At 42.9% G+C, this 24,429-nt stretch overlaps 1 protein-coding gene across 2 annotated transcripts in view; it reads right to left on the reverse strand.

Annotated features, from left to right (window-relative positions):
• LOC123638228 (N-acetyllactosaminide beta-1,6-N-acetylglucosaminyl-transferase-like) overlaps positions 1 to 24,429 on the reverse strand; it is a 94,539-nt gene that overhangs the window by 20,788 nt on the left and 49,322 nt on the right. The window contains exon 1 of one of the 2 annotated variants that reach the window (XM_045551698.1): positions 11,233 to 12,937. The exons of the other annotated variant lie outside the window; for it this stretch is intronic. Within the exon in view, the coding sequence (XP_045407654.1) occupies positions 11,233 to 12,157 (925 nt within the window). The 5' untranslated portion in view covers positions 12,158 to 12,937. Of the gene's footprint in view, positions 1 to 11,232; positions 12,938 to 24,429 lie in introns of those variants that run through there. 2 annotated transcript variants of the gene reach the window in all.

Raw genomic sequence — 24,429 nt, forward strand, 5'->3', positions numbered from 1 at the left:
CCCTGGGCTTGGTGTCCCTAAATCTTAAATCATTAGAATGTCCCTTCCAACTCCAGCACAAAATTACCTACCCCACTTCGCAAGATCATTTTGTTATTCCTGAGGCAGCCAGTCTCAGTTTCGATTCCTTCCATATCTTCCACTTGAAAAAGAAACCATCACCACCCCTTCTTCTATGTTCTAGGAGTGCTGCTATTGGCTCCAGAGTTACAGAGTAATAAGTCGTTAGTTATAGAGTTAGTACTTCATTTCTCACCACCACCCCGCCCCCCACCCGAGATTAGTGCTTTTCATTCTTCGGCTGAGGACAGTGAGTTTGGAGAGTTGGAAGGACTTGTCCAAGATCACAAGCGGGTGAAGCCATGACGTGAGCCCCCCACCTTTTGAGGGAGGGGAATCCACCCTCTTCATTCTACCACAGTTCTGAATTTCATGTGGACCACAGGCAGACCACAAGGCCATTTCTGATTCATGTGACACACTCCCCCGAGCCCTGCCCCTCCTGGGACACAGTGGACAGAAGCTGACAGGGAAATGGGCATGATACCCCTCACTTGGTTCAGGTGCCCCACATTCTGGCAAAAACAACACTGCATTTTTTCACTGGGGCGGAGAGAGAGGAGATTCAGGTTATTTGGAAATTGCAGGTATTGTCTTTGCAAGAGTTAAGATACGCACACTGACGAGGATTGTTGCTGGCCACCTGCGATTCCTAGTATTGGAGTACGTGAATTGATGCCCCTGCAAACACTGCACATGGTGCAGTGCATCCCACTAACTGATGCAGGATTCCCGGGCACTCCGCCCTCTCACTGCCCCGTGCAAGGTGAGCGCTAGTAGTGTGGGAAGCTGAGGGAAGGGAGGGAGTTCAAGTGGATTTTGTCTGAGTTTGAGAAAAGCTTCTAGATCCTTTGTAGTACTTTCTGAAACCTCTGCATTTTGGGGGATTGCATTTTTCCAGCCCCTGTTGTACCTTAATGAGGGCAATTGGGTAGAATAGAAAGAACTAACAGTCATTGATACTTACTTGGCACCGTGTACCAGTCTACGCACTTGATATGTATTAACACACATAATTTACATACAATAGTAGGTCATATTATTATCTCTGTTTTACAAATACAGAAACTGAGATTCAGAGACATTACATACTTTGCCTCAAATCATACACATGAGGAATCTGCAAAGCTGTATTTGATGCCAAGGGGTCTGGCTCCACAGGGTCCCCTCCATCCCCCACACTTACACTACACTCGCCTCAATCTAGCTCAGCATTTATGGGCATGCTGAGAAAATACTTTCCGGAAATGAGGGGATAACGTGCTGTATTAAAACAACGAGAGAGGTGGGGACATTGTGTTAAGTGCTCAGTGCTCAATTTCCTCATTTGGGCAGAACTTTAGAGCATAAAAATCACCTCTGCACACTGCCCACGGTGGCCAGCCTGAGTTCTAAGATGTCGCAGTAGTGGTGGCTGCATCCAGATACAGGCACCATGACCGTGACAAGGAGAGAAAGTCGCTGCCCAGAGGCCATTGTTCCGTTAATGCTGCTGGTCACAGTGTACTATAAATGGGAAAGTCATGACATTAATATATCAGAAAGAGGGAAAAGCGGAGGGACAGAGGTGATCACAGAATTAACAATGGCTGAGCTGGGAGCTGTCCCCCAATCCAATGTCTGTTACTCTCACAACGATCCTATGAAATCAGTATTGCCCCCATTTTGCAGATGAGTAAACTGAAACCCGTCTAAGACAGATTAATTGCTCAAGATGTGACAGCAGGCCTGACATGGTGGCTGATGCCTATAATCCCAGGACTCTGGGAGGCCAAGGTGGGAGGATAGTTTGAGGCCAGGAGTTCCAGACCACTCTGGGCAACACAGTGAGGTCCCATCTGTACAAAAAATAAAAAAAATTAGCCAGGTATGGTAGCAAGCACCTGTAGTCCCAGCTACTTGGAAGGCTGAGGCAGGAGAACTGCTTTGAGCTTCACAGTTTGAGGTTGCAGTGAGCTATGATCATGCCACTGCACTCCAGCCTGAACAACAGAGCAAGACCCTCTCTGTATGTAAAAAAAGAAAGAAAGAATGAGAGAGAGAGAGAGAGAGAGAGAGAGAGAGAGAGAGAGAGAGAGAGAAAGAAAAAGAAAGAAAGAAAGAAAGAAAGGAAGGAAGGAAGGAAGGAAGGAAGGAAGGAAGGAAGGAAGGAAGGAAGGAAGGAAGGAAAGAAAGAAAGAAAGAAAGAAAGAAAGAAAGAAAGAGAGAAAGAAAGAAAGAAAGAGAAAGAAAAGAAGATTTTTTTTTTTTTTAACGGAAAGTCAAGCCTGGAAAGGAAAGAAAAATTTTAAAGAAAGATCTGACAGCAGGGAAATGAAACCTAAGTCTGTCTACCTCTAATATCTTTGTGGTTCCCCAACATGCTCCAGAGTTAAACCAAAATAATACAGGAATCTCATTTGTGATCACCTAGCCCAATTTCTTCATTTTACAGAGGAGAAAACCAAGGCCCAGAAAGGTTAAGTAACATGTCCAAGGTCAAACATGTAGTTAAGAACAGAGGATAGAACTTAGAAAATAATTTTACAGTGTGGGCATCTAGGTTACTAGTCCTTCTTACACAGGATAATGGTTGGGAGTTTGAAGCACTTACGAAAAAAGAAAAAACATTCACACATGGCTCATAATCTTTACTGACCATTTACTATTCTTAGCTGTACAATGTGAAGTGTTTAAAAAGTCAAAGTTCATGAACTACTGTTCCAATCCTTAATGTCTTTTGGGGTCACCAAAAGTCATATCCTTACAGCCACCCAGAGATTCTTCTGGCCCTTTTACAAACATCTTTGAAGAGAAATATTAGCAAGTCATAGTCACTGCTGTAAGACTCAGTCACCAGATATATTCCAGATATATTTTATGGGGATGAAGTTGAATTAAAACAATTCTTACTTTCTAATAAATTCTCAAACACCTTCCAAACTTTCTCTTATGTCCTGAAATCAAAATTAACTGAGGCTCAGGTTGGTTAAGTAATTTGTTCAGTGTCTGACAGGCTGTTAAGTGACAAGGCTAGGAGTCAAAACAGATCTTTTCTGCTCCAAAGTCCATATTCTCTCATCCACTCTACCCTGCAAGATCAGAGCGACCTCATGCAAAGCAACAAAACTTGATAACTGGGCATCTCCAATTAAATTACATATGTGCAAAATTAACAAGAAGATTGAATCCAACAGAGAGGGCTCTACGAGAACATGCAGCAATGGAAAATATATTAAGATTTGGCTGAAGGCAAAATATCTTCATGTTAATTCCATCTCAAACATACTTTGGACTCCCCGTAAGACTGTCAGTTGTCTTTTTTTAAAAATAGAGGAAGTGGAATATTCAGTATGGAGAAGAGATTAAAAAAAAAAGCTACCTCTAAAGACCACACATGGGACAGTCTATTCTACTAACCAGCTTACTACTCTTAGTAAGATACTCCTTCCCATTTCTCCTATAGGAAGAGGAAGGCCAAGAGAATGGAAATTGTAAGCAGAGTGCTAACGCTTACTTCTAATGCCTAAGGAGCCTATGCTTATAGATTCAGCTTTGTTGATTAAAAACAAAGAGGAAAACCCAGTCTGGTTCGTGAACTATATCCTAAAAGTTTAAGTTGGATGAAAATATTTTCACTTTTGAGCAAATTGTTATTATGGGATACCTCGAAAGCCTTAGTCTGGACTATCAGCATTTCTCATTTCCTTTGAAAAGAGGAAGCTACTCACTTCTGAGAATTATGGAGTCAACTCAAAGATGTGTCATAAATTTTGTTTTCTCGTCTTGCGTTTGTGTAACATGCTAAGGGTTGATGAAACTGGCTGATGGGCACAGGAGGATTATTGCACTATTGCATGTGTTTATATATTTTTATATCAGGGTTTAAAAATTAGCCTTGTGTAAGTAGCTAGGATGGGCAAAATTTGTTTTAATATCAAGGAAGCTGAACACCCAAAATGGGAAGGATGTAGCTGGGCTCACAAAAACCTGTATAGAATAATTGTGAAAAGTTCCCATTTCTTTTAAGCCTTGGCTATGTTGACTTCCTTTTCCAAGAAATTATATTACGTTCTAAACAGATATCTTAAATCTTTTCTGGAACGTGACAGGGTTTAAAAAAAAAAGGAACCAATTAAACCCAATTCCTACTCCTTTCATGTGATGGGATCTCAAAAATAAGAGTTTTGAGGATACTATTGGCATCCTTCATGTTTTTAAGGTAACACTTTTCTAATGGATAATACACACTTCATTGTGTTATTGTGAGGATTAGGTGAAGCTTTTTAGCAGTCTTAAAAATTACACCAATAACACTAAGACGAACCAAAATTATCCAGCATAGGTATCCATCTGAACATATCAAATTGCTTAAATTTTCCCATCTTTTGCCCATCCCTCTTTGAGTATATCTGTATCTGGTTTACCATGGTTGGTAAAACTCACTTTTGTATTGAGAAGAGATTTAATTGATTTTATTCAACACCTTAAGGATCTCATTAGTATAGGAACAGTAGGCCACATTTAGGTTTTCTTAATATATACTCTTATTAATAAGTGGATAAATCTTAACCTGTCACATTACACCCAATTTTTTCATTTAATTCTCAAAACAACCTTACTAAGTGACTGTACAAAATGAGGAGTTTGAGGTTCCGGGTACACAAGATCACACAGTTAACAGAGATAAAGTTGAAATTCATCGTCAGGTTTGTCTTGCTCCAAAGCCCATGATATTTGCTCAATACTCGCACTCCCTGAACATCAGCCATTCGTACCCCGCTTTCGTGAAGGCTGCCGTGTGCAACAAACATCATAAAGTGTCTCCTTATGGAAACTCGCTTTCAGTTTCACTGGTGGTTGCCTTTTTTCTCAAAGAGAGTCTCCATATGGAAATGAACAGAACCAGCATGTGCTGCCAATCTATAAATATGCCAGTCTCTGTAAGAGATGTCTGTGTGAGCAGCTCTCAAAGTGCCCCCCTCCATGAGAAACATCAGCATCACCAAAGAAATTGTTAGAAATACAAATTCTGGAGCCTGCTGCAGACTTGCAGAATTAGACACTCTGGGGTGGGGCTTTCACAGGCCGTGAGGGGATTCTGAGGCAGGCTCCAGATTGAGAACCCCTGCACTGTGTACATTATCTTCTTCAACACTCACAACTTCTCTGGAAATTAAGTGATCTTTATCAGCCCCATCATCACAGGAGAATAAACAGAGCCTCAGCATAAACTAATGCCAGGATCACACCGTTAGCAAATACTGGGAGGAAGGACTTAAACCACGTTTGTCTGGGTCCAAAGCCCTTTTCATAGTACTGTGTGGACTCAAAGGAGGACGGAAAGAGATGCTTTTATATTGTGTAAAGAAAAATAAGGTAGAAATATTTATGTTAAATAGATAATTCAGACATTGAGTATATATTGATCATTGTATATACATGATCATATGCATATATCAGTTATACATATGCATATGCATATATCATACATATGCATATATCAGTTATATATGACTTTGATACACAGTATTTTATTGTTTTAAAAAGTCACTGAAATGCAATACTATGCTTTCATTTAAAAAAAAAAAAAAAAGACAGCTGGGCAATGGCTCATGCCTATAATCCTAGCACTCTGGGAGGCCGAGGTGGGAGGATCGCTCAAGGTCAGGAGTTCTAAACCAGCCTGAGCAAGAGCAAGACCCCGTCTTTACTAAAAATAGAAAAAATTAGCCAAGCGTGGTATTGCACGCCTGTAGTCCCAGCTACCTAGGAGGCTGAGGCACGATGGTTTGAGCCCAGGAGTTGGAGGTTGCTGTGAGGTGGACTGATACCACAGCACTCTAGCCTGGGCAACAAAGTGAGGCTGTTTCAAAAAATTTAAAAAAAATGACAACTGTTGCTTCTAGAAAAAAATTTGTCTTACACAATTGGTAAGGAATGATGGGAGGTTGAATAAATTGGAAAAATGGTCTTGCCAGTCCTAAAGTATCAGCTATGTTAATCCTCTCTGCCGGAATTAAATTGAAGTTAAATTCTGCTTCCTGGATGTTTACCAATCATAATTGTATTTATACTTAATTAAATATACACATATACTTTAATCCAATTTTTCTTGTCTCATAGAATATGGTTCTAGAGATTAGAAATTAAGAGCTAATTAAGAGTAGTGTTTCCTAATCACTTCCTTCTTAGTGGTGGGGGAGCAAAATTACTTGAGCACAGATGATCTCAGATACTATAGTGGAGCCAGTGCTAGAAACATCACAAATGATTCTACAAATGGCTATAGCTTCAGCACAGTTTAATTATGTAAATATCCTATAACCTGTCTAAGATTTCTCTACCAGGAGCTGGGATATGTTGTAGACTATAAATCTCCCCCTATAATCCTACCTGAGTTACTGACCTGGGAAGAGCCTAAAGCCCTTTACCAAAGAGGTAAATAAAACAAGCCAAAGAGGCCCACAGCGCTAATACAACATTTTGAAAATCATATTCAAATTTATTATGTGTATTTAATATAATCTGGCTATACAAAAATATTATTTTAAAACTCCATTAAATGGATAGGCACCCATGGAAGTATCAGTTTTGTGGAATTTCTCCTTCAACCAGAATTTTTCTCCACATTAACAAAACAAATGCCACTGTGGATTATCCTCCAGCCACAAAAAGATCATGTTATTGCAGACCTGAATGTTGTGGTGACATTCATTAAGACATGATTCTACCAGACCATTAATATTTATAATTCTCAGCCATCGGTACAATCAGCGTGAGTGAATGCCTCCTTTGTGGTTCTAGAAACTGAATTCTAAATTTGGGCTGGTATACAAAGAACACAATGCATACTTTGAAAAACACTGGGACAGATCTAGCCACACCCAGATTAAAGGCCTTGGTAACCTTTCTACAGAGAACGCATACCTTCTAAATAGCTCTGTGTTTATGTGTGTTACGAGCTACACCTGGGGAGATGTTTTAAGTTTCCTTCTATTATCTCTTCTTAACCTTTCATATTCTTATAGTCTTGTTTTTTCCTAAGCCAGTAACTAAGGAGCCCTGGATCAAATTAAGTCAGAAGCAGCCCACCACATGAACCGAGTAAGTAGCCCAGGAATTGTCCTAGCAGCAGGGCTGACTGGGTGCCAGGTGTGGGGGAAACTCAAACCAGGTGCAAGTGAGGCAGAAACTAACTGGAGGTGTCTACACGTGCTGCCCGCAGCTGCTTTCTCTTGGCATCAGAACCTGACAGCATGGGCCCAGGTTGGCTACCTGGAAACCAGATTTTCTAAGGAAGGACTCTACCCAATAAACATTTTATCTGGAACTCTGGAGCTTCCTAATTGTACCAGGTTTCTCTCTGTCTTATTTACTGACATCATTTGTTGGCCTGGCTATTGTGGAATTATATCTCCAAGTATTATTTTACCTACTGTTTCTCTAGTCCTTACAATATCAAAAATGATCCCCCACTCCAGGTACAGTACACTTTTATATGTTCCTCCCATCTTCTCATAGTTATGAGAAGTTATTCCTAGTTATCCAGCACATTCTTGCCCCTCCCCTGACTCAACCTGTAACCATCTAGCATTCTGCATATTCTCAAATCAGGTGCATGCACAGTGATAAATTATAGTGATGGGGATACAAAGAAGGATGTCACATTTCTTACCCTTAAGCAGCTCAAATAATGAGGAGGTTGGGTAGAGGAGATATTCACTCAACAGGTAATTGCAAGTCAACGCTAGCAACAGTGGCATTGGGTGCAGGAGAACCCAGAGTTGGAGTGCCAACTATCAGGGGGGGTTGGGGTGGGGGAGTCATCAGAGACAGCTTCTGGAAGAGGTGACATCCAAGGTGGGGCATAAAGGATGAAGAAGAGTTGGATAGAGGGGGTAACAATGGCATCCTTTATTAGAGGATATAAAAAGCCATCAAAAACAGTCGGTGAAATTTGCAGAAGTGTGTAGGGCCATGTAGTTGTTGGAACATAAAGTATGAGGCATCAAATAAAAAGAAATGAGGGTAGAGAGATGGGTGGGGTCAGGTCATGGAGGTCATGCCACAGTAAGAACTTAAATGTGACCCTTTAGATGAGAAGCCACAGTAAAGCTTGGAGCTCGGGAGCAGGTGTTCTACCAGCCTACCTGAGAGTTCTGTGCATTCACCACAGTTGCACACTGTGGAGCAAACGTCCCTGGTAACTTTGTCCCACCAGATTTCTTGGATCTAGATTTTAAAATGCTTCAAAATAAAAAAAAGGATGAGCCTTTAAATTACAAAATAGCTTCCCAAATGTCTGCATATGACCTTTTTAAATAACAGATTTTGCAGTATTTCTCATTCACAGACAATATGGCGCCTAAAATAAGAACCATTTTTTTTTTTTTGGAGTATTTTTGTGGTGAACTTAAAATCCATATATAATGTTTTCACATGATGTTTAATCAGTTTTATTGTCTATACATGTAGTAAGATACCTCAGGAAGGATATACAAGGAAGCAATGATATTGGTAGCTGATGGAGTACAAACTTTAAAAATTTTGAAACTTGTGAATATATTTCATGTGTTTTTAAAAAAATCTAACTTAAAAAATGTTTTTGGGTGGGCATGATGGCTCATGCCTGTAATCTCAGCACTTTGGGAGGCCAAGGCGGGAGGATTGCTTGAGGTCAGGAGTTTGAGACCAGCCTGAGCAAGAGCGAGACCCCCTCTCTACTAAAAATAGAAAAAATTAGCCAGGCATGGTGGTGCATGCCTGCAGTCCCAGCTACTCAGGAGGCTGAGGTGGGAGGATTGCTTGAGCCCAGGAGTTGGAAGTTGCAGTGAGCTATTACGACACCACTGGGCTAGAGCCCAGGGGACAGAGGGAGACCCTGTCTAAAAAAAAAAAAAAGAAAATTAAAAATAGGGAAGAACATTCAGGAAAAATGGGTTGAGGTGGGGGAAAATTAGCCCAAAATACTCTTACTAAAGCTTAATACTCAACCATTCAAATCCCCAAACTTAAATGCTATGAAGTCATGTCTGTCTGCCTACAGTTGTACCCTCATAACACGGAGGGTGGTTGGTAGCACAAAGGGCTAAATAAATATTTGGTGATTGCTGAAAATATAGAAATCAAAATAGTCGATTATTTTTTGAAGACTTCTTTTCTATCCTGTGTGAAGACAAAGTCCTGAGAGGCTTCATTTTCCTTTGTTACTGTAACAGTGATTAGGTTCAGAGTCTCTGAGAACATTAACTGAAGAACACTTCGAATTTCAGAGAAGGAGGAACCACATCAAAGTCTGTTCCAGAGGAGACCAAGGAAATGGGCACAGAAGCCCGTGGGGGATGATGGGGGTCTCTTCGAGAAAGGGTACCTTCTGGTGACTCCAGTGAAAGGTGGCCCTGACCAGCCTCGCATGTTTGCTGTCTTCTGACTCTCTCTCCTTCTCTCTCCCTCCCTCTCCATATTCCTGCTAACCTTACTTCCAGCTCCAAGTGGTCAGGTGGAGCTTCCTTCCACAGTCCTCCTCATTTTTTCCAACCATCCTTATCCTTTCTCCCTTCTGGGATTCTGCAGGGAATTTGCTTTAGATATACAGGAAAGAAGAAATGATCACTCCTTCTTTTCCTGGTACGAGAGAAACAGCTCAGGCCACACAAATCCAGGATCAGATTTTGGCTTTGCCTGGGACAGGCTGTGTGAACAACACAGACATACGACATCAGTCTAAGTCTCATTTTCTTCATCGGTACATGAGGATAAAAATGGTGATTTCTTAAAATTAAAAGGAATGACGTAGACTATAACATACCTCACACAAACTGTACCAACAAAAACAATAGTAAATCTCATGCCTAGAATATTTATGTGTGTTTAAAAGTTATTTGTACATAAAGGGTTAACACTCACTACACTATGAGAAACGTTGGTTCACTTCCCCCATCTACAAGTCTTGGTGACCTGACAATTTAGCATCTCTCCTGGGATAGCCTGTGTCTCTGTTCCCAGCCACGTTGCCCATCCTCTTAAGCCTAAGTAGACTTTGTGACCGCCACTCTAGTTTAGCTCTGAGGAATGCTGAGTTATTGGGGAACTAGGTATACGTCTTACTGCTTTGAGTCTGCTTTCAGACACAAAGGTAGCTTCCAACGGCAATCAAAAGTGTGCCAATGAAAATAACACTACACGTAAGAGCAGGGAGTTATTTCAAGAAGGGCAGGCATAGGGCCACTCTCACACAGGACTGACACCTACAGGCATGCTGGTGCAATACTGGAAACAAGTGTATTGGGACATCACCAGAAAGAGGTGCTGCAGGTCACAGACCACCTGTGGGAAACAGAATTTGGAAAAGAAACCCAGCCCTAAAACCGAAGAGGGAGTTGGATACTCTTTTCTGCCTTCAGCTGCCTGGCATACCTTGGATCCCTTTCCAGATTATCATAAACAACTGAAAAGACTTCAAGGGATAGAAAAACAAAAGGCTGCAAACTGGAATTTGCAACAAAAATCTGTGACTTAAAGCTGAGAATTCTGTTTGGATCCATTCCAGCTAGAAGCTCTCTCTGTATGTTTTCAACTCATTATTACCTACTCCTCTAGGCTAAAATATCAGGCTAGATTTGTTGACCCAAGATGAGCTGAGACCTGGCTACTTGTTCAGATCTTAGACCACTGACATTCAAGCTGGAGTGCTAATTTGTAAACATCCAAATAGGCTTCCGAGATTATAAAAACAGCGCCCCCATAATAGCGCGATGACTTTCGAGCAATGCCTGCATTAATGAAACAGTGTATAACATCCCTCTAAAAGAAACATCACCTGTTTCAATTCATAAATTCTAGAATGCTTATTTAAAAAAAAAATCAGTCTTATGTTACAGCTGTGCTTAATCAATGACTCTGAAAAGTACTCATTGAAAAAACAGCTAAAAGTCAGCAACTATGTGGTACACAATCAACAGTAGTTTTGCCAGAGTAACAATAGCTCAAGATTTCTTCGATCATCATATCCCACATATTTATAAGAGAACAAAGCCAGCGCTAAACTGTTGCTAAAAGCAACTAAACTAATAGTTTTCTAAGTATTTGATTTTTAAAAAGTGATTTCAAATGAGTCCTCCGGAGAGAAGTAGAAAGTCAGCAAACTCCATCTATGGAGGAGGAGAAATGGGAAACGACAGCAGCGCCTACCTGGAATCCTACTGAGCGTCACCCAGAAATGCTCGTCAGGACTATAGGTGTCTTTTGACCACTGAAGTAAATCAATGGCCCTTTTGTCATGGAAAACAAAGTTGACAAACTCTCTGGTAAGGGCCACATAGGCAGTGCCAAAGTAGATGGTCAGCTGATGTGGAGGTGAGGCTTTCAAAATTTTCGTATTTTTCACAAAAGAGCCATCTTTGCCTATATGCTCTCGGTGAACATATTTAGTCCGTCCAATTGCGTGAACAGGGGGCAGCACCCCTGGGGTAATATTTTTCCCTTTAAATCCTTTCAGATGCTGAACAATGTCCCTGTTGGTTTTCAGGGGGAAGTCTTGCCCGCAGGTGTTGATGGCGTACTTCCAGGGAACCTCGGAGGTGACAAGGTCTTGCAGGCAGTTCAGGTCAGCCTGGAGCCTGGAAATTCCTGCATAAACCACAGACTCTACCTTTGAAGCAATAAAAGCATTTTGGAAACAACTCAGTAACTGCCTCACAGATTCCTTAAACTCAGCTGGGGCTTTCTCATCCACATGAACGCAGTAGACATTTTGGGGCATATAGACAGCCCTAAAGAGCCTTTCAAAAGTATCGAAGTCCTTGTGGATGACCATGACATAGGCCAAAGGGAATGCGACTTCCTCTTCTGACAGGGGACTTGTAATATAGTGATTCTGGATCAGGTAGTCCTTGCAGGGAACACTTCCCAAAGGTAATGGTAAGGTATTGTCCCACAGAAAGGTCGGCTCGTCTTCTAAAGCATAATTACAGGCATCTGTTCTAAAATACCTTTCTCTGGAACTGTTCAGCTTCTCGTAACTTTTTGGCGGGCTCAACTGGCTATTGTAAAATATCACACAAATAACCACACTGAACACAGTGAAAGCAAAAAAGTAATACCTCCAAAAGTTCATTATTTTCACTTCCCTGGGGAAGGAATCTCTTCGGAGATAGAGAAATGGTCAGTCCCTGAAACTACGAGCCTGAGAGGCTGACCTGACTTCTCTTGCCAGTCCTGAGTTTTGACAGCTTCTGCAGAGGGCCGGCTTCCTCTCCCGAGTCCTTTAATCCTCGCGTCCTCTCTGCTTCGGTGTCCTGCCCATCCTCTTTGGGGCTGGCTGGAGATGTGATGCCTTTTGGCTGCGCTCTGCTCTGAGGCTCAGTGCTCAAATCCCTGCTGTTCCCGGAGGCTCAGCCCAGCCCAACTCACCCTCGGGGAAGCCGCCTCATTTACGTACGAAATGCAAGTGGCGGATCTCAGCAAATTACATCCTGGAAAGGAATGACGGGTCCTTTTCACCGGAGCCGAGTTTCTCTTGCTCCCCTCATCCTCCCTTCCATCCAATCTGATCTGATTTCCCTTCTCTTCTCACGTTTTCTCCATGCCTTCCAGAATAAGTGGCTCTATTTTTTTTCTGGCTAGCCCCACAACCTGCTAGCAGTGCTTGGAAGCCACAGCATTTAGGACGTTTGCTCCTGGAGTTTATTTCTCTTCCTATTTCTCTGCCCCATCTTTTCCTTTCAGTGTTCCCTCTACCCCGGGCACATACAGACACAGAGAGTGAAGAATGCACTTGTAACACGTCTAAGTAAAATATAATCAGCGGCAAAAAAATCTTTGATGGTGAGGTTCACTGGATTAGATTAGATTCTAATGATGTAACAAAACATGTGTGCATGTGTGTGTGTGTGTGTGTGTGTGTGTGTGTGTGTGTGTGTGTGTGTGTGTATTGAACTATGGGAAGAGGGAACCAGGAATTACACCCTTGGGGGCACAAGATAAGGGCAGAAGGAATCTAGGAGTGGCTTTTCACATTAAAGGGTCAGTGTTGATATCATATAATGAAGTAAACATACCTTAGTTTGCATGTCAGGGAGAAATGTGACAGTCATTGTTCCCGGAGAGCAAGAGTTGGTTCCCATTTCACAAAGAAAGCTTCAGATAACTTGAGCTCTTGGCATGGTATGATCTATAATATGTGGAGTGACCAGCCACTGGATTGCTTTGAAAGCCTGTCATCTTTAGATTTGAGGTCATTTCATGGAACTCAAACGATTCTCATTCTCCTCCCCATGCAACCTCTTCTCCCACTTCCTTACTCTGAAGAAAGAACGAAAGCTTCAGGGCTGCTGCGAGATTCCTGGAAGCGTCAGTCAGTGTAATTCTGAGGAACCGGGAAGAGCAGGTCTGGCCACATTACACAGTGGTTCTCACAGCCCCGTGCCAGCAGTGCTGCAAGCAAATGTGGAGTGCTGCAGTGCACTGGGGATGCAGGTGGTAAGGACCCTTCTGGGGGAAAGGTTAGTGGTCCGACTGAAATATGTGGCAGCCACCAAGGAGTGGGCCTTGCTTCCGTCTCACTCCTGAAGCCACTCGGCTGTCCTACCTGCCTGGGCATGTGGCATTGGGAAGAGCTGTTCTTGTTAGGAAAACATTCAGTGCATGATGCCGCAATCTCCCTGCCCCCTCTCTATCCCACACCACCCCTTGACTTCCTATAGTTCACTGTACCAGTGAATGGCAATGAATGGCGACAGTGGCATGGGTGTGACAGACATTGATTTGGATATTGATTAGGAGAGTTGCCAAAGAATTGGCAGGTCTCTTTGAGATCAACTGACAGAGCCCTTTGTTTTACAGATGAGGAGACAGGCCAGTAAAAATATTCTCTCCGAAGTCGTTCAGCTCAATAGAAACCAGAGCCTTAATTCTATAGCTCCCTAGTTCAGATGCTGAAGCCACTGTATTTGGCTAAATCCTAGCTGGTCATGGTGATCAGGGCAAAGTTACTTCACCTCTCTAAGTACCACGTTCTCCCTCTGTGAAAGGGTAAATTACAGTGGCCTCCATTTCACATGGTTGTTAAGAAGATTAAATGGGATAACTCTTGTTCAGGGTTTAGCAGGAATCCGGGCACCTGGTTGTATGTTCCATAAGCATTAGCTATGATTATTGCTGTTGTTGTTTCTCTTTTGAAAAATATCTAACACTTCTGACCCTGCGAAGGAACCGATATTTTTATTTCTGTTCTTAGTAATGGAAAAGAAAAACATTTATCCTAAGGCTTTCAAATGGGTTGATTTATTCCCAAAGGTTAAATGTTAAATTCCACTCTTTTTCTTCCTCATAGCTACCTCTCCTTTATCTCAAAACCTCCCCCCCCACACACACACAAAATGTGGCTGTATGAAGGAAACAACCGAATAGTCCATTCTGATTCCTTCACAACCCTTCATTCATACAAGAACCACACCCTATTCTGCAAAACATGTCCTTGGCAGGACTTGTGGAGAACAGGAAGGGGAAAGTCGGAGGCAGAAAGGGAAGCAAAGGGCTTTCACTGTAGGTTCAGTCTGGTTTTTTTCCCTGCCCTGATCCTACAATAGGGAGCTCTGGTGGACAGCAGTGCAAAGCAAACTGAAGAAATCTTTCATTGTGATGTAACCCAAGCAGATGGCAAAGGGAGAGTAGCAATATAATTTATAGTTCAAAACAGCAGTATCAAAATAAATACATACATAAATAGAACAGCCCCCCTCCCCCAAATCACGTATATGGTTTGTCCTGGCTTATTTACAATGGTTTAGAGGAACAGACTGAGATTAGAATGTGATGCCTTCTGATTGGCTGGCCTGAGCAGTCGGTTTGTTTTGCCTGGTATCTGTGGCAACTGAACAGGCATTTCTTCCAGAAAATAATTGGGTGGGCTAAGCTATTAACCTCCAGCCAGGACATTATTTCTGCTCCTGTTCACTCTAGTTGGCTTAACATAGTGGACATTCCCTGTGACTCCTGGCCGCTCCCTGCCCCAGGGTAACCTTTATGGTCACAAACAAGGAGACAGCACAAGCACCACAACTAACAACACGTAATCAGCTGAAGGAACTCAGGAAATTTCACCCCAAAATATGACTCCTTGTTATAGAGTATTTTGAATTAAAGGCACTTAGAGATCAACAGGCCCTTGAAGGGGCTGTCCCTCTATTTGCATATCCAGCCGGATCCAACAAAAAAACAATGGACTTTCCTTATCCTCACTGTTATCTCACTATATTGCAGGCAAGAAAATAAAGAATGCAACTAGACCCGGCCCAAATCATTTTAAATATAATACCTGTCTCTCAGGTTAATTTACAAGTCAATCTGTTTCCCCCATCCATTCTCTCAAGTATCCATTCATCTTCCCTAGCAACCATTTATTGTCCCTAAACAGAATTACACATACTCCACATCTCCCCCTCCCCTCTAAAAGGCCGGTATACATACTCTGGTTTCTCTTTAGATCGTATAAATCTTTCGCCTTTTAAAAGGCAGGTATAAAAATGTCTGGAGCCCATTGGGATATTGGGTAATCACTCTGTGATTCTCCCTGTGTGCATGGTAAGTAAACCTCTTCTTATTATTAATCAGCCTTAATTGCGAGTTGATCTTTCACCAAATTTTGAGGGGTGCGGAGTTTCCCCTCGCCCCTACGCAGCTTAGCTCAAACATTAAAACAAAGGGCTGAGCTCTCTGGGCAGCCTCTGCGCACCTGGGGAGACCTCTTTTCCCTTACTGGGACTCAGTTCTTATTAACCTGCTATGAGCTTTGCTTCTACCCCAGCTGGGTTAACAAAGGCAGAGGGAAGTGCTGGTTGGTGGAGGGGCAGGATTGGAATCTGAGTCTAACCTGCTCCCAGATCCCCAAAGTTCTCCATCTCCCTTGGCATAACCACTGGCTGCTGAACCAAGGCAATGCTTTTGGATGACTCCTCCCAGATGCTTTCTAACGGGCTGATTTATCCCCAAAGGTTAAAGTCCACTCTTTTCCTTCCCCAGTGCTGCCTCCCCTTCCTCTGCTTCCACGCTGCTCTGTGTCTAAGGCTTTGGTTGTGTCAGTCTGGCAACTTCAAACTCTTGCCACAATTGAGACACAGAAAATAAACAAAAAGATCTCCAAGCAACCAAAATAAAGATCACACATTGTAGGCTGGATTCACGTACTCAAATGCATATGGTCAGTCAGGTAAGACAAGGTGAAAGAATCCACAGATGGTGGCTAACACTTGGCCAAGGCATGGTGGATGTAGAGGAGGGTGGGGACCCTGGGGAAGGAGAGAGCTGCACCGCCCTCCCCCACCCCCCAAGGCAAGCTGCGGCCCTCAACATCCACCATCAGGGCCACACAGGATCACAAGCCCAGAGCTGCCTGCTCTTCCCACGTTTTAGGAGAAGTGAGAAATCTGAATTTTATCAGAAATTCCCCAATTTTTACAATGTTATCAACTAATTAATAAATTTTTAAATAATAAGTACACACACACACACACACCCCCATGCCTGAGGAGTGCATTTGGCCCACAGGATGCCAGTCTTACCATCTTTGCTTTAAGCATCAAAGTTCACGTACTTTGAATTCCTCTTGAGGCTTAGCCTATTAGCTTTTAGTTTAGACACAATCATAACGAATGTTCTTACAGCCAAGCAGATGCAATGTCACAAACTAGAACTGGCAGATTTGGCCTGAGAATTAAGTAAGTTCAAGTCCAAAAGCAGAGCTGTGTGAGATCATTCAGTCCAAGGAAAACCAGGATTTATACAGCTCAATGCCCGTTTTATTACTTTATAAGATCAATACCTCTGGTATTTATAAAGATCAAATAAGTTAATATCTGTGAAAGGACTTGAAAACCGAAGATGAGTGCAAACAATAGGCCAACCCAGACTTTCTTTGGAAACAAGCATAGTACAAACATTTAGTGAAACAGAAATATAAATGTATTCATAGATATATATATATATTTAAAATAAAATATTCTATTTAAAAGGGCATTCTGAAATATGTTTATTCAAAATAGTGGGCTTTTTTTTCATTGAGGCATTTTTTAATAGCACAGAATACAGATAATAGATTGGGATCAAGGTTTTGTAAGACTAGAGGTTTAATATTCCTATTGTGCAGAGAGATCCTATAAATTAATAAGAAAAGGTAAACAATCAAAGAGAAAAGTAGAGTATATGACAATCACAAAGCAGAAAAAGCAAATGGCCAATGATCACATGGAAAAAGACCCTTTTTGCCCTAGAGGTCAGGGCAATTCAGATTAAAACAAAATTAATATGCCAATGTGGGGAATTCCTGTAGTTTTCTGTTGCCTCAGCATCTACTCTGAATATAAGTTTAGCCTTCTCTTACAGAAGCAGGGCTCAGGCACCCTTGACTCAGTTTACGGTCCTCTACCTCCTCCCAGCTCCTCGTGTGGTCGATGGAGATCTCTGCCTTCTATGACCGCAGCCTGGCGACCACCTCCTTGACTCACCCCACTGACCCACACTGTGAATGGACCCTGCACATGTGCCACAGTGACCACCGCTCAGTCACAGTGTGACCCCACGGAACTCACGTCTGCCTGCTCCAAACCCAGCAGTTAGAACTCTCTTCGGGAAACTCACCTCAGTCATGCCCAGCACCCCAGTACAGGCTTGGGGCCACAGGTCCCTCTCTGTCTCTCTTGGCCCCACCTGCCGACTGAGCGTGCACGTCTCAGACAGCACGCCCTTCCTGGTGGCCTTGTGAAGTGCCCTCTTCTCTCCCGGCTCTGTAAGTAATAAACTGTTCTGGTATTTCACATGTTCTGCTGGGCTGCCTCCTCTGTGTCTCACCTGGCCAACACACCTGGCCTAACTTTCCTCCCGGTCAGGTCTCTCCTAGAGAGTGGCTATCTTGGTAGAAATAAACTGGACACAGGTCAGACAAGAGCCACGAGGGCATCTGCCAGTACAGACAAGTTTCCTGGGAGAGGGACACCTGGTCACAGGTTGGACACTTAGGCGTTAGGCTGCCCACCAGGGTAAAGAAGTATCTGGTGAAAGGCACAACGTAAACACCACGGCCACCTCCCCTGGAGCCACACCAGGGCAGGGCCAGAGTTTACAGCCAGAGGCAGACCTCAAGACCAGATTTAGAAAGAAAAACATACAACAGCCATTTTGTCACCCATTAAATAGGCAAAAATTTGAAGAATAGTTGCAAGTGTTGGCAAAAGTACCCACTGAAGGGAGTTTGAATTGCTAGAACTTTTGGGGAAAGAAGTTGTTTTAAAATTTTTTAAAAAGTGTGTATGTATGTATATTCATAAAAAGTTCACCTCAATGTTCTTAGAGCTAAACAGATGGGAAGTCACAAATTAGAGGAGGGATGTAGAACTGGCAGATTCAGTGCTCTATTGGATACAGGTCAGACAAGAGCCCAGTTCCTACCACCCTCTCATGTGCTTCTGAGCTTGCTTCTTGCAGTATTTCCCCTCTCCCTTTCTGACTAACGATCCCTCTGAATCCCAGTTCTTTTTCTGTGTTTCTCTCTGTCTCTCGGGTTCTCTCTCCCCAGATCTCTCTCTTCCTGTCTCTGTCCTATTCTCCAGCTCTCTCACCCTCGGAGCTCCCCTAGCCCAGCCCTCCAACTCCCCTAAGCCTTTCCACCCCCCTTTCAAATCCCTCCTCTTCGGCCTCCCAAAATAGCTTTTTTTTTTTTTTTTTAAATTAGCTATTTTGTGCACGAAAGGGTAGACTTCAATGATTAATATCTAGAAAATTCACAATTATGACAAAACAGTTTCCTTGAAAACACTAGACAAATACATTTACCACATGATTCTATCTCAGATGTCAGCACTTCCTCTGGACAGGGCCAGGCAGTACCTATTTCAGGCTTGTGGCCATCCGTGTGGTCTCTGTCGCAACAATGCAACTCTGCTATTTATCATAGCATGAAAGTAGCCTTGAGAATACGTGGCTGTACCCTAATAAAACTTTCTTTACGGACTCTGAAATCTGAATTTCATATCACTCTTCATGTCATGAAGTCATCTTCTTTTGATGTTTCTTTCCGACCATTTGCACATGTAAAACCATTCTTAGCTTGAGGGCAGTACAGAAATAGGCCAGATTTAGCCGAGGGGCTGCAGTTTGCTGATCTCTGCTCTAGATTATAATCATGCTCCTCCAGGCCTAAATTTTGCAATTTGGGGATCTCTGCAATCACCTATAATTTCTGTGGTTTATAAAAGAGAAAGCGTGAAATGAGGAAAAATAATAAGCTTGACCATTCTCATACCCACATGAAGCCCCTTTACATACACCATCTGGGTTGTAGTGCAGAGTGCTGGATTTACAAAGAGTGTGTGGACAAGTAATTTACACTCTTAGCCTCAGTTTTCTTTTCTGTAAAATGGAGGTAATAGAAACTACCTCACAAGGCTGAGGATTAATCGGGATGGAGGGTGTGAAAGCAGACACATATATGTTACCCTGGTACCCCCTGAACCTGGTTTCTGTTGGAGGTGACAAGGGACTCAGGAGTATACATGCCAGGGCAGAGTCAGATGCCACTGCAGAGCCACTCTGTATGCCTCAGTTTCCTTTTTGCTTCTATAATATCGAGATAATAAGAACACCGACCTCATAGGGTTCTTAAGAGATTTGAATAGGCTAATACATAGAAAGGGCTTAGAACAATGCCTTGCACATAATAAATACTTGACAAATCTCAAGACATCTCTCTGTTGCAAACCAGGCTCATATAAAACCCTGCGCACCCTGACCATCTTCCTAGGTAGGTTTGGTGGAGGCAGAACAGCTGTGCGTGCAGGGGTCATTCTGCCACCTTAAAGATCCCTAAGTACAGGCGGGAGCCCTCAAGGCCACCCATAATCACCGGCAGCACCAGCCTCTTCTTCTCTCTGTCCCCACCCCATTGAAGGGACTGCCCTTCATTCCCAACTGCAGCCTCTCGCGCCTGTTCTTTGAAACAGCCTCCGACTTGGTTACTTCTTCAGAGAGCAGCCTGCTTGCTGGTGCACACTGCAAAAAGCTAACAGTGGAGGCTGGTGTACTGCATGGTGCTTTGGAGTTGAAGACCAGGTTTAAGTGTGGCTCTGCTACTTACTACGTGGCCATGAGACAGTTTCTTGATATCGCTGAGCCTTAGCTTCCTAATTCTTAAAAAATAGTAGAAAGTCTACCCAAGTGGTAGGAAATAAATCTAAGAAGCCTTTTCTAGCCTCCCTCTGTTACCCCACCTGCCCCCACCCCAGCTTTCCTCGTTCTTCCAGGGTCACAGATTTTCTCGACTTCCCTAGCAATCCCATTGGAGGAGCAAATTTCTTTTCCTGCTGGGGTTAACCGCCCAGCTGTTAACTCTAATTGCCCAAGCAAAAATAAAAACAACAACAAAAAAATAAGAAAACAAAACAACAACTTTATGTTGGCCATATTCTGTTAAATTGCAGGGAACAGCACAGGTAACTATTTGTCTTCCTATGCACCTTTTCTGTGACTCCAAATATCTCGTCTGAGAAAAACATCGCAAATTCCAAGAGACAGTATTTCGCAATCCATATGTATCTTAAAGATCCCAAACTCTTTATCTTCTGAACACTTTCAAATAAATAGAAGCAAAACAGTTTTAAAATAGAGATAGGCAGTGATTTCCTCCAACTTCTAATTTTAATAGTTCTATTAAATTCTTGACTCATTTTCCATTCATTCAATCCACTCTTACACTAGTTCTTTCCCACAGAGACTGTCATTTGCTTGAGTTTAGACAGTTTGTTAGGGCAAAGTGCTTGGATAAATTCCCAAAACCAGATGTTTCTTTTGCTTTCCTAGAAATTAAAGCTGAAACAAATTTGCCTCCAAGATATGTCCTGTGCTTATTATAACTAATTGAAGACAATTTTTTGCATTTGATTTTCCCACTGGGTAAAGTGGTTTTAAATTCAAATTTTATAGTTACCCATCTATTCTTTTAGATGACATCTTTAAACTCTATACTATGTCCTCAAAAACAGTGGGGAAATTGTTATATGAGTAGGCTCTGTCTTGGTCTGCTTGGGCTGGGGCCCTCACGGCTGACTCTGCAGCTTTGATCACTAGCCTTCGATATGTCGTAACCTACATAAGGGAATGGTTTCGATGACCACTTTTCCCAGTGTGTTCATCAGCGCTGTTCCACGGAACATAAATACTTAGGGTACTAGTTCCTCATCCGGATATGCCCTGTGTGTGGGAAAGTGAGCAGAAATAGGGTGCGTGACCGATGGCCCAGTTTGCCTGGGACTGAGGAATTTCCCAGAACACGAGATTTTCCGTGTTGAAACTGGTTAAGTCCTGGGCAAATCAGGAAGAACTGGTCACCCTAGATACCCTAGGTCCCACCCACACATGGATTGAGAATCACTACTGAAGGTATTACCAATTAGAGACTATTCAGTAGCTGATCAGTGGGAAAAGAAAAGAACTGTTCAAACCGTTGATCTCGGCGGGGTTGGGGGGTGGAGCAGGGGAAGGATGCACATCATCACTAAGTCTGCAGTGCAGAAATCTCTGCGTGATCCTCCCTCACACTTCCGTGAGCCACTGAGGCATGGAGACAAAGTGATTACTACACCCTTCCACACTACGTGTGACTTGAGAGATCTTTCTGTATGCAGTAGGATTAATAGAAAAATATAGGATCTTATGAATGGAATGCTCATTTTAAAGTTTACTTTGAAAAAACAGGCAGTGAGGCTAGAAAATGTAAACTCACTTTACAGAGCAGGAAGATCAGGCAGACATTTGAGCTCTCTGGCTCACAATTTCCTGATTTGTACAACTTTAGGTTTGGAATGAGATGCTCTCTAAGGCCCTCTTTGGCGCTGAATGCTGTGATGATTCTAGATTCAGCATAGAATAAAGAGGAGACTATTTTTACAGGAAAACTGTATTTGGGAAGCTTGGTTTGGATTGAGTACTTGACAGAGAAATTCCAGAAAGTGGTAGGATAATATTAATAGAACAGAGATAAATCAAGAAGCTTTGGAAGCGGGGAAGAGGTCAGCTGGCTCACACAGAGCGAAGTCCTGGGAGGGGAGAAACCAGACAGGCACAGGTTTGATCTCTCCAGGAGATGACCCACCACCTAGCAAGGACTTCAGGGTTTGGGGGAGAGCAGTTGTCACCTGGACACAGGCAAGGATTTGGAGTCCAGACAGGAGGGCCTTTTTTCTGTAGACCCCTAAAGAACTCGAAGAAGGACTTGGACCGGGGATGGGATTACAGATTTTCAGTAAAGAGGATTTATGTGAGGACTGGGGCTAAGGAGGAGAAGGCTAAACAGGAAATGAAACTGGAAATGCCCAGATGCGGGACTGAGGGTGCACAAAGCTAAATCCATCAGGATGACCCGAGTATCTCCAGCTCACTCAGGAAAGACCATGGTTTTATCTTCCAATATTTTCACAGTTAAGTTCTGATCTTTTAAATCTGGCTGAAGGGAAAGATTATGGAGAATAAATATCGTGAAGTACAGAGCTCAAGGACAAGGGCTTTGAAAGCACAACCTCCACCCATCATTCTCTGGAAGTGTGGCAGTAAAGGGGATACGAGGCAAACGGATGTGGGGAAAACTCTGTGCCACCATGGTTTTGTCCATGAGCACCTTAAGGAAAAATGTCACATACTGTGAAGTCAGACAGTGAGAGAAACGTTCATAAGTAGATCTGGAATGGAGAAACCACACTGAGAAATGGTAAGTTAGGAAAGCAGTTAATATACTTTTGTTTTGGATATAGCCTTCTAAGACTGCAAATTATCCGCTCTAAGACTCGGGGGCGGGGGCGAGTCACCAAAATTCTTAGCGGGGGTCATTTGCTTTACCAAATGATGGGTTATTCTATCAAAGAGGCAGCCTTATAAACATCTGTTCTTTGAATCAGCAGCCTTTGGTGCTGAGCTATTTTTTTTTTTTTTTGGCTTCTTTGGTGCAGAATATGGCACCAATTTGGTAAAGCACACGATGGTGGGCAGGTTTTGGGGTGGAATACAGTCTGGCTGGAGCAGGTGCTGCCCCCAGGCTGGACTCAGCAGTGAGAAGCATTCCCCAAATGAGCAAGATGCTTTGGAAAACCTACACGGGAGAGAACTATCCCATTGTTGTTGCCCGAGGGCTGAGAGGTGTTTAAGAAATGTCCAGGAGAGACTGAACATGGCTGAAAGATACTGTCTGAAGTTGATGCCCCAGGATTTGGCAAAATAATCTTGGCTGTGTGTGTGTGTGTGTGTGTGTGTGTGTTGATATCTAGTGGTGACCTGCAGTTGACTGAGCAGCAGTGCTGAGGGGCACCAGCATATTAAACATTTTTTTCATTTGACTCAATTTGTGTGTGTGTGTGTGTTTGGTTTTCTTTTTTTTTTTTTTTTTTTGACGTCACCACATTGATCCATTGGACTCAATTTAATAAATATTTATTATCAGCCCACTGGATGCTTGCTATGCTGGTTGGCCAAAAATACAAAAGACCACAAAGAGATTATATTCTAATCTGGGTAACATGATACTCATTACATTCATAATTAGAATGCAAAGATGCAAAGAATGACATATAGGAGTTACAACAGAGGTTTATTAATATAAAGGTGTAAGATTAAGGAGAAAAAGATCAGGAAAAACTTCCTAAATGACACATCACTGAATGCAAACCCATTAAGGCCATTGGTAAAATGGGCAGACTGGCCCAGGAAGAGAGGGTGACATGAAGAAAAGGGCCAAAGATAGGACTCCAAGGCACAGTGGTTTTTCTGGAGTGTCCCTTTCAGGGAAGGTAGCAGTGGGAACTGATGGTGAGGTGACAGAGGTGACAACGAGGGGATACCCAGCAGGGATGTGTTGATAGCCAGTGTGCCATGTTGAGCCACCTGTACTGAGTAATTCAATAAGTCGTGGATATTCACTAACATCTTTAGGATTGAGAAATGTTACTCTCAGAGCTTAAGCAGAAAAGTGTGTCAAGAATGTATGAATGGTTTGAAGAGGCAGACTCTTGCCAGAGAGACCACTTGGACAGGTCTGACAACAATCTGCTAGAAGCACACGATGAGCCAGAGTTGGGAGCACAAGTGATGAGAACAGAAAGAGTGGAAGCCACTAGAAACCTCCCACAGACGCGATGCACAGAATGTGCTGATCAGACCTGGGGGGCCGGCTGGGGAGAAGTTGGCTGACTCGAAGGCTGTGGCTGGAGAACTGGGCACGGGGGCAACAGGGAGATGGAAGGGGCCACGCCAGCAGGTGCAGGTGGGAACTTCGGGAAGAGACATGGAGGAATGTGGGGGACGGCCGGGAAGCATGCCATGTACATGTGACTCATCCGTACAGAAACGGTGATG

The sequence above is a fragment of the Lemur catta genome, chromosome 5 (assembly GCF_020740605.2).
Source record: "Lemur catta isolate mLemCat1 chromosome 5, mLemCat1.pri, whole genome shotgun sequence".
NCBI lineage: Eukaryota > Metazoa > Chordata > Mammalia > Primates > Lemuridae > Lemur > Lemur catta.